Source organism: Tursiops truncatus, chromosome 1, assembly GCF_011762595.2.
Source record: "Tursiops truncatus isolate mTurTru1 chromosome 1, mTurTru1.mat.Y, whole genome shotgun sequence".
NCBI classification, from domain to species: domain Eukaryota; kingdom Metazoa; phylum Chordata; class Mammalia; order Artiodactyla; family Delphinidae; genus Tursiops; species Tursiops truncatus.
This window is the reverse complement of record NC_047034.1, coordinates 36,504,925-36,519,071: the sequence shown is the minus strand read 5'-3', so window position 1 is coordinate 36,519,071 and position 14,147 is coordinate 36,504,925. Positions and strand designations below refer to the sequence as shown.

The window sequence follows — 14,147 nt, the reverse complement described above, 5'->3', positions numbered from 1 at the left end:
AGTGATTATTATCATTATCGTATTGTCATTCGTAGTATTATTAGAACTTCGGAGACCCCAGAGAGGGCTAGAAGCATCTCCACTATAAATTACGGCTGAGACAGAGATCCCAGTCTCAGGCAAACACCTCCAACCTGACTTTCCTGCTGCTCCCTCCCAAGGGACACCTCAGAAGCCTCTGGCCTGGCCTAATGACAGCATCCGACTAAGTCGCTCATAATCTGCTATTTATTTTTAAAATCCAGGAATGTGCCCAGCAGACTAAACAGTCCTGGTCCCCTTGATACAGGCGAAGGCAGCCCTGGGCTCATGTGTGAGGCCCGGGAGGCCAGTATTCCAGGCATCTGTGGAGAGAAGGGAGGGGGACCCTGAGCCCTGGTCATCTCCCAAGCCTCCAGGCCCCTGTCTGGCTGCATGTGTGGACACTGGGCCAGAAAGGGGCTCTCCCTGGGGCTTTCCATGTCTGGCCTCACCAAGTAAGTAAGCAGGCCTCAAGCTCATTGCAGTAGATGGGGCTGCCATTCTCCAAACAGTGGACACTCAGACCCCAGTTCTGAATGCCCATATGTATGTCAGTTATCGGCACACATTCTGGTTATTTATTGCTATGTAACAAACCACTTCAAAATTGACAGGCATAAAACAACCACTTCCACATGCTCACAAAACTATGTAAGTCAGGAGTTCAGACAGGGTACACCAAAGAGGGCTTTTCTCTTCTCAGCCACATCTGGATTGGAGCCTCTGCTGGGATGGCATGAATGGGCTGGGGTGACTGGAATGATTAGGGCTAGAATGATCTGGAAGCACGTCCTCTCACATGTCTGGCAGCTGGGAACTAGAAGGCTGGGATCAGCTGGGACTCTCGGCCAGGGTACCTTAGGCAAGGCCTCTCCCTGTGTCTTGGGCTTCCTCACAGCATGGTGGCCTCAAGATGGTCAGACATCCTGAGCATGGCAGCTCATGGCAGACATGGCCGCTCAGGGCTCCAAGAGTAAGTATTCCCACAAATAAGGTAGAAATGTTATTGCCTTTTTTTACGATTTAGCCTTAGAAGTCATATTCGTTCTCTCTTCAACCTGACTCTTCACCTCTCTACCGCCCATCACCCCAGCTGATTCTGATGGGTGTGGCCCATGACCATGCTTTGAGAAACAAGGCACAGGGAAGGTAACTACATGGTTTCCTGTCTCCCAAGTTATGAACCATAGAGCATCAGAGCTGGTAAGGACTTCAAAGATCACCCATACTGACCCCAGATGGGAAGTATGAGGCCCATAGGACATGCAGCAGGCTAGCTGCCCTTTCAGCCTTGTACAACACCCGACACCTAAGACCAGAGTCACCAGAGCTGGTTTGATTTCTCTGAACTCACAGGGAAATGCCAGTGGCTTTAAAGCTTGCTGTTGATGGACTGAAGGTTGTGTTAAGTCCTAAACGAGACCCACATCAAAGGTGGCTCTGAAAGTGCTTCTGGGAAGCCTTTGAGGGAATCCATCAGGAACAGGGACACACTGCCTGGAAATTGCCCAGACGATGGCATGTGATTTTAAGGGCTGTCCCGGGCAGTCTTCCTGTGCAGTGTTGCATCAGTCCACTCAGAAGATGGTCCTGCTGGAGGATCCACCGTCTCATGCGGGCCAATGGGACTTTACCCTCACGGATGACAGGAAAGTAACTTTTTAATCACCCCTATCTTAAGTAATTTCAGAGAGTTGAGGCAAGAAGAACTTTGGCCTGGAGTTATTAGCAATCAGAATTCTTTGGAAAGATTATGAAGCTATCCTTCTCTGAAGGTCTCAAGTGCAGAAGAGACATCACTGCCCCTCAGCTCCTTGCACTGGTTTAAGACCCTGCCTGGGGTGGGGAGAGGGCTGGAAGGACACAGACCAGACGCCTCTAGCATGCCACCCTGGTAGTGTCCAGCCAGCTTCACTAGAGAACGAATGTTGGTGTCCTTGGTTTGGGGGAGGGCCTGTCGACTCTAAACCTGGACCTAGGGCCAAAAATAAGAAGCATTTTCAAAGGGCCTATTGTGACGTAAGGGCAGTAAGTCTCTCACCTGTGACCAAAGCCACTGAACTGCCAAGCCCCTAGGCATCTGAAGACTTGGGAAAGGGGGAGGGGAAGAAAAAACTCTGGGGAGCCATACTTCCAGATGTCCCCTGCTCATTTATTTTGACATCTCAGACTATTATTTTGATTGTGCACATTTGTTTAGTCCTGGCGATAAGGCTTCCCAGGGTGCAGGCAGAGCGTGCCAAGGTGTATTTTTACAAGGCGGTCGAAGTCTCGGTAACAGGAGCTCTCCCTTCTGCCTGAGCCTGGAGGCCTGGGCTGAGCCACAGGGGGGAGAGAATTTGAGGAGGCAGGGGCTGGAGCAGAGCCTGAGGGACTTTGGGGAGAATTACAGAGTTTGCGGATTAGGAAAGTGAGGATAAGCGAATTTCTGCTGTACTTTTGTTTTCAAATGTGTCACTTTCAATCCAAGCCTTTGATGCACATGTGTTTCTGGTTAAGGACCTCAGTGTGGCCCAGGAGCTGAGTGTGCATCTCAGTGTCTTTCCCAAAGGAGGAGGGGAATCTTGCCTCGTGGAGGAGGGCGTTCAGGGACTGGTGACCCCCCCAAGCCTGGATTTGATTTTTTTTCCTCTTTCTTTCCCCCCATTTCAAATATCGGGGAACAAAGAAGCTGACACGGAGCTGATTCCCTGGCTATTAATATTCTCATTGGAGCATTTTTTATAAATATTTTCATATGAGGAAAAGGAAATGCAAGCCCACCCTATTAATCAGACGCTTGGCTTGTTGTATTTAAGAGAGAAAACTCCAGCCTCTTATTTAAAAATCCTTTGGTTTGGAAAAAAATGATTGAACACAATGCCCAGGCTGGGAGAACTGGTGCCTAAAAAATTCATTTCTCTAAATGGGCAGGGGGCCTGGAGACTCTTTCTCTAATCCTTGGCAAAGGATGCAATTTCTCTTTCTAGATAGGATTGCTGAATGCTGAGACTCTGATTGCCCAGAATGACATGCCCAGGACCAAAAGATGGGAGATCACTATACCTCAGTACTGGAAGGAAAGCCCACTTATTTTAAAGATGAGGAAAATGATGCCCAGAGAGGGGAGTCACTTCCTAGATCATGTTCTGAATTACCAGAAGAGCCAGAATTAATCCTAATTAACCTGGCCCAGCCCAGCATTCTTCTCCCAACTTGACAACAGCTTCACTCAACACAGACAAGATACAAAACTGGTTGGGTTAAAAGATTTTCAATTAAAAAACATTAAAACAACCCGAGCCCAAGGGAGTCCCTGAAGATGTTCCCAAGGGTCAAATTAAAATAGGGAAAGATTTGCATCTCATTTGCATACACAGACTTATTTATTCAACAGACCGTTAAGTGTCTACCATGTATAATGCATAGAGCTGTCCACTGACAAGTTATTTGCATATGCAGATATAGACAGGGCAGTCTTTCTAAGTAATATTCCAGCAAAATATCTTATAAATAGGGTTGCCCTGAAGATAGGTACTGTCCTGATTTCTTTGTGCTCTTTGCAATGCAACAACAGCACTGTTAAATGTGCTTTTTTTTAAAACATCTTTATTGGAGTATAATTGCTTTACAATTGTGTTAGTTTCTGCTTTATAACAAAGTGAATCAGTTATACATATACATATGTTCCCATATCTCCTCCCTCTTGCATCTCCCTCCCTCCCACCCTCCCTATCCCACCCTTCTAGTTGGTCACAAACCACCGAGCTGATCTCCCTGTGCTATGCGGCTGCTTCCCACTAGCTATCTATTTTACATTTGGTAGTGAATATATGTCCATGCCACTCTCTCACTTTGTCACATCTTACCCTTCCCGCTCCCCATATCCTCGAGTCCCTTCTCTAGTAGGTCTGTGTCTTTATTCCCGTCTTGCCCCTAGGTTCTTCACGACCTTTTTTTGTTTTTCTTAGATTCCATATATATGTGTTAGCATACAGTATTTGTTTTTCTCTTTCTGACTTACTTCACTCTGTATGACAGACTCTAGGTCCATCCACCTCACTACAAATATCTCAATTTCGTTTCTTTTTATGCCTGAGTAATATTCCAGGCATATATGTGCCACATGTTCTTTATCCATTCATCCAATGATGGACACTTAGGTTGCTTCCATGTCCTGGCTATTGTAAATAGAGCTGCAATGAACATTTTGTCACATGACTTTTTGAATTATGGTTTTCTCAGGGTATATGCCCAGTAGTGGGATTGCTGGGTCATATGGTAGTTCTATTTGTAGTTTTTTAAGGAACCTCCATACTGTTCTCCATAGTGGCTGTATCAATTTACATTCCCACCAACAGTGCAAGAGGGTTCCGTTTTCTCCACACCCTCTCCAGCATTTATTGTTTCTAGATTTTCTGATGATGGCCACTCTGACCGGTGTGAGGTGATACCTCAGTGTAGTTTTGATTTGCATTTCTCTAATGATTAATGATGTTGAACATTCTTTCATGTGTTTGTTGGCAATCTGTATATCTTCTTTGGAGAAATGTCTATTTAGGTCTTCTGCCCATTTTTGGATTGGGTTGTTTGTTTTTTTGTTATTGAGCTGCATGAGCTGCTTGTAAATCTTGGAGATTAATCCTTTGTCAGTTGCTTCATTTGCAAATATTTTCTCCCATTCTGAGGGTTGTCTTTTGGTCTTGTTTATGGTTTCCTTTGCTGTGCAAAAGTTTTTAAGTTTCATTAGGTCCCATTTGTTTATTTTTGTTTATATTTCCATTTCTCTAGGAGGTGGGTCAAAAAGGATCTTTCTGTGATTTACATCATAGAGTGTTCTGCCTATGTTTTCCTCTAGTGTTTGATAGTGTCTGGCCTTACATTTAGTTCTTTAGTCCATTTTGAGTTTTTTTTTGTGTATGGTGTTAGGGAGTGTTCTAATCTCATACTTTTACATGTACCTGTCCAGTTTTCCCAGAACCACTTATTGAAGAGGCTGTCTTTTCCCCACTGTATATTCTTGCCTCCTTTATCAAAGATAAGGTGACCATATGTGCATGGGTTTATCTCTGGGCTTTCTATCCTGTTTCATTGATCTATCTTTCTGTTTTTGTGCGAGTACCATACTGTCTTGATTACTGTAGCTTTGTAGTATAGTCTGAAGTCAGGGAGCCTGATTCCTCCAGCTCCATTTTTCATTCTCAAGATTGCTTTGGCTATTTGGGGTCTTTTGTGTTTCCATACACATTGTGAAATTTTTTGTTCTAGTTCTGTGAAAAATGCCAGTGGTAGTTTGATAGGGATTGCATTGAATCTGTAGCTTGCTTTGGGTAGTAGAGTCATTTTCACAATGTTGATTCTTCCAATCCAAGAACATGGTATATCTCTCCATTATTTGTATCATCTTTAATTTCTTTCATCAGTGTCTTATAATTTTCTGCATACAGGTCTTTTGTCTCCTTAGGTAGGTTTATTCCTAGATATTTTCATCTTTTTGTTGCATTTCTAAGAATTTGTCCATTTCTTCCAGGTTGTCCATTTTATTGGCATAGAGTTGCTTGTAGTAATCTTTCATGATCCTTTGTATTTCTGCAGTGTCAGTTGTTACTTCTCCTTTTCCATTTCTAATTCTATTGATTTGAGTCTTCTCCCTTTTTTTCTTGATGAGTCTGGCTAATGGTTTATCAGTTTATCTCAAAGAACCAGCTTTTAGTTTTATTGATCTTTGCTATTGTTCCCTTCATTTCTTTTTCATTTATTTCTGATCTGATCTTTATGATTTCTTTCCTTCTGCTAACTTTGGGGTTTTTTTGTTCTTCTTTCTCTAATTGCTTGAGGTGCAAGATTAGGTTGTTTATTTGAGATGTTTCCTGTTTCTTATTGTAGGATTGTATTGCTACAAACTTCCCTCTTAGGTCTGCTTTTGCTGCATCCCATAGGTTTTGGGTCGTCATGTCTCCATTGTCATTTGTTTCTAGGTATTTTTTGATTTCCTCTTTGATTTCTTCAGTGATCACTTGGTTATTAATTAGTGTATTGTTTAGCCTCCATGTGTTTGTATTTTTTACAGATCTTTTCCTGTAGTTGATATCTAGTCTCATAGCATTGTTGTCAGAAAAGATACTTGATATGATTTCAATTTTCTTAAATTTACCAAGGCTTGATTTGTGATCCAAGATATGATCTATCCTGGAGAATGTTCCATGAGCACTTAAGAAAAATGTGTATTCTGTTGTTTTTGGATGGAGTGTCCTATAAATATCAATTAAGTCCATCTTGTTTAATGTATCATTTAAAGCTTGTGTTTCCTTATTTATTTTCATTTTGGATGATCTGTCCATTGGTGAAAGTGGGGTGTTAAAGTCCCCTACTATGATTATGTTACTCTCAATTTCCCCTTTTATGGCTGTTAGTATTTGCCTTATGTATTGAGGTGCTCCTATGTTGGGTGCATAAATATTTACAATTGTTATATCTTCTTCTTGGATCAATCCCTTGATCATTATGTACTGTCCTTCTTTGTCCCTTGTAATAGTCTTTATTTTAAAGTCTATTTTGTCTGATATGAGAATTGCTACTCCAGGTTTCTTTTGATTTCCATTTGCATGGAATATCTTTTTCCATCCCCTCACTTTCAGTCTGAATGTGTCCCTAGGTCTGCAGTGGGTCTCTTGTAGACAGCATATATGTGGGTCTTGTTTTTGTATCCATTCAGCCAGTCTGTGTCTTTTGGTTGGAGCATTTAATCCATTTACATTTAAGGTAATTATCAATATGTATGTTCCTATTCCCATTTTCTTAATTGTTTTGGGTTTGTTATTGTAGGTCTTTCCCTTCTCTTGTGTTTCCTGCCTAGAGAAGTTCCTTTAGCATTTGTTGTGAAGCTGGTTTGGTGCTGCTGAACTCTCTCAGCTTTTGCTTGTCTGTGAAGGTTTTAATTTCTCCATCAAATCTGAATGATATCCTTGCTGGGTAGAGTAATCTTGGTTGTAGGTTTTTCTTCTTCATCACTTTAAATATGTCCTGCCACTCCCTTCTGGCTTGCAGAGTTTCTGCTGAAAGATCAGCTGTTAACCTTATGGGGATTCCCTTGTGTGTTATTTGTTATTTTTCCCTTGCTGCTTTTAATATGTTTTCTTTGTATTTAATTTTTGATAGTTTGATTAATATGTGTCTAGGCATGTTTCTCATTGGATTTATCCTGTATGGGACTCTCTGTGCTTCTTAAATGTGCTTTTATAGAGAAATAAATAAAATATAATCCCTGCCCTCAGGGAGGCCACATTCTGGTGGGGAAGAACGATATATAGATAAATTACAATATAGAGTGAGCAGTGCTACAGCAGAGATATACAATGTGCTCCGTGACAGAAGTAACTCATACTAATCATGAAGAGCCCTGTCCTTGTCCCTCCATACTTGTGGTCACTCAGAGGACGCACCCTCTTTCTGACACAGCAATCCAGAGCTGGTAGAGCTTCAAAGACTGTCTAGTGAAAGGCAGTCCTTCCTTTTATAGATGAGGACAGGAGACCTGAGGGGGAAGTAACTCTTGAGACCTTGAGATGGGAGTATCTACCAAGCCAGGGTGTGAAGAACAAGATAGTGGTTGATGATGGGCAGTTTCCTGGCGTCCATGAAGAGCATGGGCTCTAGAGGCTGCCTGCCAGCCTGCCTAGGTTCAAGTCCTGTTTCTACCACTTACTGCTGTGTGACCTTAGGCAAGTTGCTTCACCTCTCTGTGCTTCACTTTCCTCACCTTTAAAATGGCAATAATTATGACATCTGCTTGAGGATTAAATTAAATGAATTAGTACATTAAAAAGCACTCTGAAAAGTTACCTGGCACATATTACCTGCTTAATAAATGTTAGTGGTAGTAATTATATTTTTATGGTTGTGCCCCCATGCATAATCTCCAGGCCAAGCCATGCAGATCATGCTCCAAGTATAGCCACACCTAGAAGAGAAACTTAACCACCCTGCCTTGCCTCTCAGCTCTACCTAATTTAAGATGTGTTGAAATGTAACTAACATTTAGGTCGTGTGTTTTTCTTCTTTTAGTTTGCAAACATGACCTCAGCTAATACAACAATCTCCTGGGATAAGTAGTATTGTCCTTACCTTTTTTTTTTTAACAGATAATAAAACTGAAATTCAATCTGGCTAAGTAATTTTCCCGAGGCCACCAAGCTGGCCAGCAGCAGGGCTAGGATTCCCCCAACTTCTGAAAGCCCAAGCCTTATTAACGTGTCTTCCTGAGACGTCGCCCCCTGGCGGCCGCGTGAGTGCAGAAGGACCACCCCTACTGATCCCTCTCTACCTGCAGCTCTCAAGGCTTCAGACCAGTTCAGACTCACATATCCTCACTTCACACCCTCAAGGACACTGGAGCAGTGCACTGTTTTGTTTAGAAAATCAATAAAGGCAAGTGAGCCCTGCCCAGGCCTGACATGTCCAGTCACAGGACATGTCTCTGATGGTCAGAGTGGAGGCCGAGAGGGCACCCGCCCCAGGAAGCTGCGGTTTGTCCTGTGCAGCAGGTCAGACCCCTCACAAGCATGATCTCAGCTCCTTACGGCAACCTTGCAAGACGGGTATTATCACCCCTGTGTGACACGAGAGGAAGTCAAGGGTGGCAAGGTTTAGCGACCAGAGCAAGGCTGGTCACAGCCTAGGAGGCAGAGCCAGAGCAGAGGTGCAGGTCCCTGTGCTTGCAAAGGTCCTGCCCCGCCTGCCATCCCCACACCACCCCCAACCAAGGAGGCCCATTCAAGGTGCCCAGTGGGTGATGTCAGGACTCTCCTGCACTCTTTACCACGATCCGCAGCTCCGCCTGTCTGGCAGAGGAACACCTTTGCAAGGAGGGCAGGTGCAGGACACGTGAGAGGCATTGCACGAAGCCGATTCAGCCTCTTAAGTGCAACTTCAAGTGTGGACCAGGCAAATGGGTATAGGCTCCCTAGCTGGCCCTACCCAGGGGTTCTTGGGCTCTAGAAAGCCTTCTGTGTTGCCATCTTGAGTCTCATCCAGCCAGTGCGGGGGTCCCCATAGTGATGCCTCAGAATCCTGCAGCCTGCTTTTTAGCTCCTAACCAGAGCTCTCCCTCACGCTCCCCAAGCTGAGTTTCTGTAATTGAATGTGTTTTATTTAGACCGTAACATTTAGTGCCACTTTGTATTTTCAATTAGGCTTCAGTCAGACGCCGAGAGTCTGATTCGTTTTGTGGTTTTGATCAACACAAAAGATGGCAACATCAGAGGAGCCGTCGTGAAAAGTTATTTCCATCCACTGATGACTAGGACAGTTGCTGTGATGTGAAGATGCAGCTTTGGAGGTGCCAAGAGATGCACCGGCTGTTAGGGGAGGGGGAGGGAGGAGAGGGGAGTCAGCGAACCCTTGGAAAGAAGCATGATTTAAGGTTCTGAGGTTCACAGCCCGTACTACAGGGTCTCCCCAGAGAGAGTAGGGAGGTGGGTGCTGGGCATTAGGCAACTTGAGGCTCCTTCCTGCAAGGGCAGGGCTCCTGGTGCCCATGCGAGAGGGCCTTTTATCCAGAGCGGTCCCTTGAACACCGGGTTTCCATGATGTGGGAAGCTGATCACTAGTGGATTTCTGCAGATAAAAGTCTCTGAGCTCCTCAGCCAGAAAGGACCCCCATACTGGTTTACATAAATATTGGAGAGAGGGTTTCCTCACTGCCCGTAACTTCTGACCAGCAGCTCACACATGCTGCCTGTCAGACACGTTTTCTCTCTGGAGCTGGTCCAAGGGACAAAATTTAGAATCCAACTTTGAACTGCCAGGGAGTCGGAGGGGGTGAACTGGGTGGCGGGATGACAGAGGGATGACAGGAGAGTGACGGGGGAGTGGTAAGTTCGGATCCTGCCTTCTGTTAATCATCAAAGGGTCTCACGACTGCATCTGAGTTAAGGCCAACTGGAGCCTCAGTTTCCCCATCGATAAAATGTATTTGAATGTCCCCTGCGGCCGTGACATTTGGTGCATTCTTTGTGGCCCTGAATACGTTTCAAGCAGCGTCTAAGTGCACAGCCCTGGGAGGCTGACCTGGATACGGGGCTGTGTGTGCTTGTGAGACAGGGGTGAGTGGGTATGAGTGAGTGAGAATAAGCATTGCTCTGTGTTCTGGAGTGTGGAAGGGTAACTACACTAACACGGCTCTTCCGTGCAACGGGGCAGGGCTGTGCTCACTGCGGGAGAAGCCGGTCCGTGCTCCTTCTCCTCGGGGCTTGCTGTTTTTAGAAAAATGTTTGACATTTTTCCAGCTGGCCCTTTGATCTTGCCGTAGCCTGCTCAGCTCAGGAACACAGTGTCTCAGCCACAGTCTTCCTTCATAGCGTGCATGCCGCACAGTTAAATTCCTCGAGCCTCCGCCACTCTGCCTGGAGTCACCTTCCTCACTCCCGCCCCCGCTTACACCCCCGCAACCTCTGCCAACAGGTTGGGGTTTGAAATTTGTACCAGGTACAGGGAGAACTGGCTGTGTCATCAGCGGTGGGTGGCTTAGCAGACAGTCTGGGTTCAGTCTCCATCCCTCAAGTACTGTTTAATGATGAGAAGGGGGAGATGGTCAGAGATGAGAGTCAGGCGGAAGGAAGATTGGAAAAAGAAAAATGGGCACAGCCAAGAACGATGTCTTAGTTAGCCACTCAGCCACGAAGTAATTCATCAACGACCTTTGAGGTCCTATTGTGCATGCAGAGCTCACCCTCACAAGATCACATATGTAGATTCAGGACACATACACGCATACAGGACGACAGATTTACAGTACAGTATGCAGAGTGCTGGGAATGTGTGAGAGGGTTACCTCTCAGGGCTACCCAACAGAGCCTGAGAGTCAAGGAAGGCTTCCTGGAGGGGGTGATGCTCTAGGTGTATTATGAAAAGAGAGGGGCTCACTGAGTGGAATAAAAAGCAAAAGAGGGCTTCCCTGGTGGCACAGTGGTTGAGAGTCCACCTGCCGATGTAGGGGACACGGGTTCGTGCCCCGGTCCGGGAAGATCCCACATGCCGCGGAGCGGCTGGGCCCGTGAGCCATGGCCGCTGAGCCTGCGCGTCCGGAGCCTGTGCTCCGCAATGGGAGAGGCCACAACAGTGAGAGGCCCGTGTACTGCAAAAAAAAAAAAAAAAAAAAGCAAAAGAATCTGAAAAAGAATATATATACATATATATATAACTGAATCACTTTGCTGTATACCTGAAACTAACACAACATTGAAAGTCAACTAGATTTCAGTTGAAAACAAAAAAGCAAAGGAAAAGCATGGAGGCATGAAAGAGTTCAGCCTTTTCAGGGACTGTTCCCCCAAATCTGATATTGCTGGGGCTGAAGGCAAGGGTTAGGAGCATGAGTCCTCACAGAATATCCACAGCACACAGGCGAGCAGCCTGCAGGTGGACTCAACCCACCTACCACCACCAAGATAAAAGGAGACTCAGCCCAAAGAGAAGGCGCCAAAAGCTCCCCCAGCCCTGCTGCTGCACCACAGAACTTGGGAGGAAACAAGCCTGCGCCCAGCTCTCGGTGTCTCTCCTCCACCAGCAGGCCCCCTGGACAGGCTGTGGGGCTGCGCAGCACAGTCAAGAAAACAGATGGCTGGCGCTGGCAGAGCCCCTTCCAACAGCATTCCTCGACGGCAGAGACCTTGCCTGTCTGGGCTGCTTCTGTCCCCCGAAGAGATATTACAGGGTTTGGCCCTTGCTAGGTACTCAGTAAACACTTGCTGAAGGTTTGGAAGAGAGGAAGGGGAAGAAGGGAGACAAGAAAAGAGAGAAAAAGGGTGTATGGAAAGGAGGCCTTGTAGGATAATATAAAGAGCTCATCTTTGGAGCCACTTGGGCCTGTATTCTTGGCTCTGCCACTCTTCAGTAGGGCCTGGCTTATCCTCTCTAAGCCTCAGTTTTACCTTCTGAAAAGTGGGAAGAACAATAATACCTGCCTTGTAAGGTTGCTGAGAAGATGCAATGACTAATCCCTGCAAAGTGCTTGGGACAGAGCAAGAGCCAGACCCTGGAAACGGCCCCAGCTAAGCCCTGTCCCTACCCTCTGGTTCACGCGTGAGTGTCCTGTTTCTCTGCCACTGAGTGCCCCTCCCCCGACTCCAGCTAACAGGTTGCTCATTTTTCACCCTTCAGTCACCTGCCAGTTGCATCTATTTCTAGCCTCTGTCTTATGAAACAAGAAGAAGGAAGGGAAACAGATAACTGCAGAGGCTCATTTACTAATTGTCAGCTCCTGCCCATCAGCAGAGCTCTGTCTGCTTGTCCCTGGGTACCTAGAAAAATCATTGTGACCTTTTATTTACTGGTGTCAGTTCTTGGCTCCAGGACTCTCTGCCTCCCCGCTCCCCACCCCCACCCTGCAGCCCACCCTCAGCATCCCCATCCCCAGGGATGGCCTCCTGCCTCTCGTGCTCCACCACACTTAGGATGCGCAAGCTACGCTGGGCCCTCTGAGCCTCCCTGTCTTCATGATCAGAGTCTTAGAAACCTGTGGGGCACAGGGAGGAGGAAGAACCAGAATTATTGACGGTTCCTGCTCGGTGCTCCCTCCAGAGAAGAATTCTGCTGCTGACCCTCTTCTGCAGGACTCCTCTTCCATCCCAGTTTCACTGTGGAGCTAAACTGAGATTTCGGCCAGTAAGTGACCTGCCCCAGAGTTCTCAGTAAGTCAGCAGTACTGCCTAGAAGAACATAAGTTTCTCCCAGTTCCTTATCCCAGATTTTGCCCTTTGAGCTTTACCAGGAATCTCCATCCGTTTCCCCTCAACCTCTGCCACCCCCTGCACTGGTTCCTGGCCTGGCTGGATGCCATGCAGCTCTTTGGCTTTTCTGTCTCCTTCCTCCCTGAAGCCAGCTATGCATTCACCTAAGGCCCCTCTGAGCCAGTTGGGCTGAGGTGTGCAGCCCTAGGAGCAGTAACTGGGGGCAGGAACCGCTATGGAGGTGACAAGCGGACAGAGTTGACTAACAAGTGGGCGCTGACAAGAAGACACACCACAGAGGTCCCAGGAGGCCAGGCATGAGGCAGGCAGACCCAAACTCCCTGTGTCTTCACGGGCTGCAGGAGTTAATTGTTCATACAGCATGCCTCTGTGTGTGTGTGTGTGTGTGTGTGTGAGAGAGAGAGAGAGAGAGAGAGACAGAGTGTGTGCACACGCACACTTACGTATATCATATGCAAACTGGCTTCTGGAAAAAATGATCCAAGGTAGGGTATGGCTTTCTTACTCCATCGCCTTCAGGCCATCTACCTTGGACTTCCAAAGCCTTCAATGTCCATCTTAGAACTGGCCAGCCTTACAGCTCCCTTTTACTGGGGGAAAGAAATTTTAAAAGTCTCTTGTGCAAGTTAGAGCCCTGCTTTCCAAGCTTTCTTCTTGGCCCTCGCTGTCAGCATCAATTTTCTGCAGGGAGTGATTTAACCTTCATTTATTCATTAATTCTTTTTTCCCCTTAACTTCATTAGGTAAGATTTATAAAGGTGCTGAATTGGAAAGGTCACCTGTCCCTGGGCCCAGGACACAGGGGGCCTGCATCTCTTCTCATGAGTTTCCTTACAGGAGGGCTCTGGTGGTAGGGAGGGGAGGGGAGTAGCAGGGGAGAGAGTGAAAGCAAAGCCTGCAGCTCCCCAAGAAGGCCAGACAGGCAAGTGGATGTTGCAGCCTCTGAACACACTCCATGCTACCTGCTTGCTGTTGAAAAGACTGAGCAGCTTGGGGAAGGGCAGGCTCTGTGTTAAGCACGTCTGGAATCCTGGCTCCACCTCTTACTATACCGACCTTCACCAAATTATCTAATCTTATTAAACCTTCAGTCTTCTCTTAGATAAGTTGTCTATGATGATAGACTCTACTTTATCAGGTGCTGCAGGGGTTAAACAAGGTGAAGATCTTGAATTGTCCTGGATGAGTCCTGGTAGTGTTGGGCAGTCGTCAGCTTACTAATCACTAGAGACTGGTATACAGGGAGTCTGTTTATTTCTCCAAGAAAAGGAAGCCCCCATACTTTATGATTGTTTCCCATCTCCAGAGCCACAGAAAAAAGCCTCAGCTCAGGGAGAAGCCAGAAGGAACCAAGCCACTGCTCGATGTCAAGCTTGCTTGCCAAGGCCCACCAGATTT

At 46.3% G+C, this 14,147-nt stretch overlaps 1 protein-coding gene across 5 annotated transcripts in view; it reads left to right on the top strand.

The window, feature by feature from the left end:
* PLXNA2 (plexin A2) overlaps positions 1 to 14,147 on the top strand; it is a 221,460-nt gene that overhangs the window by 101,119 nt on the left and 106,194 nt on the right. The window contains exon 5 of one of the 5 annotated variants that reach the window (XM_033852885.2): positions 9,192 to 9,987. The exons of the other annotated variants lie outside the window; for them this stretch is intronic. Coding sequence (XP_033708776.1) covers positions 9,192 to 9,302 — 111 coding nt within the window. The 3' untranslated portion in view covers positions 9,303 to 9,987. Of the gene's footprint in view, positions 1 to 9,191; positions 9,988 to 14,147 lie in introns of those variants that run through there. 5 annotated transcript variants of the gene reach the window in all.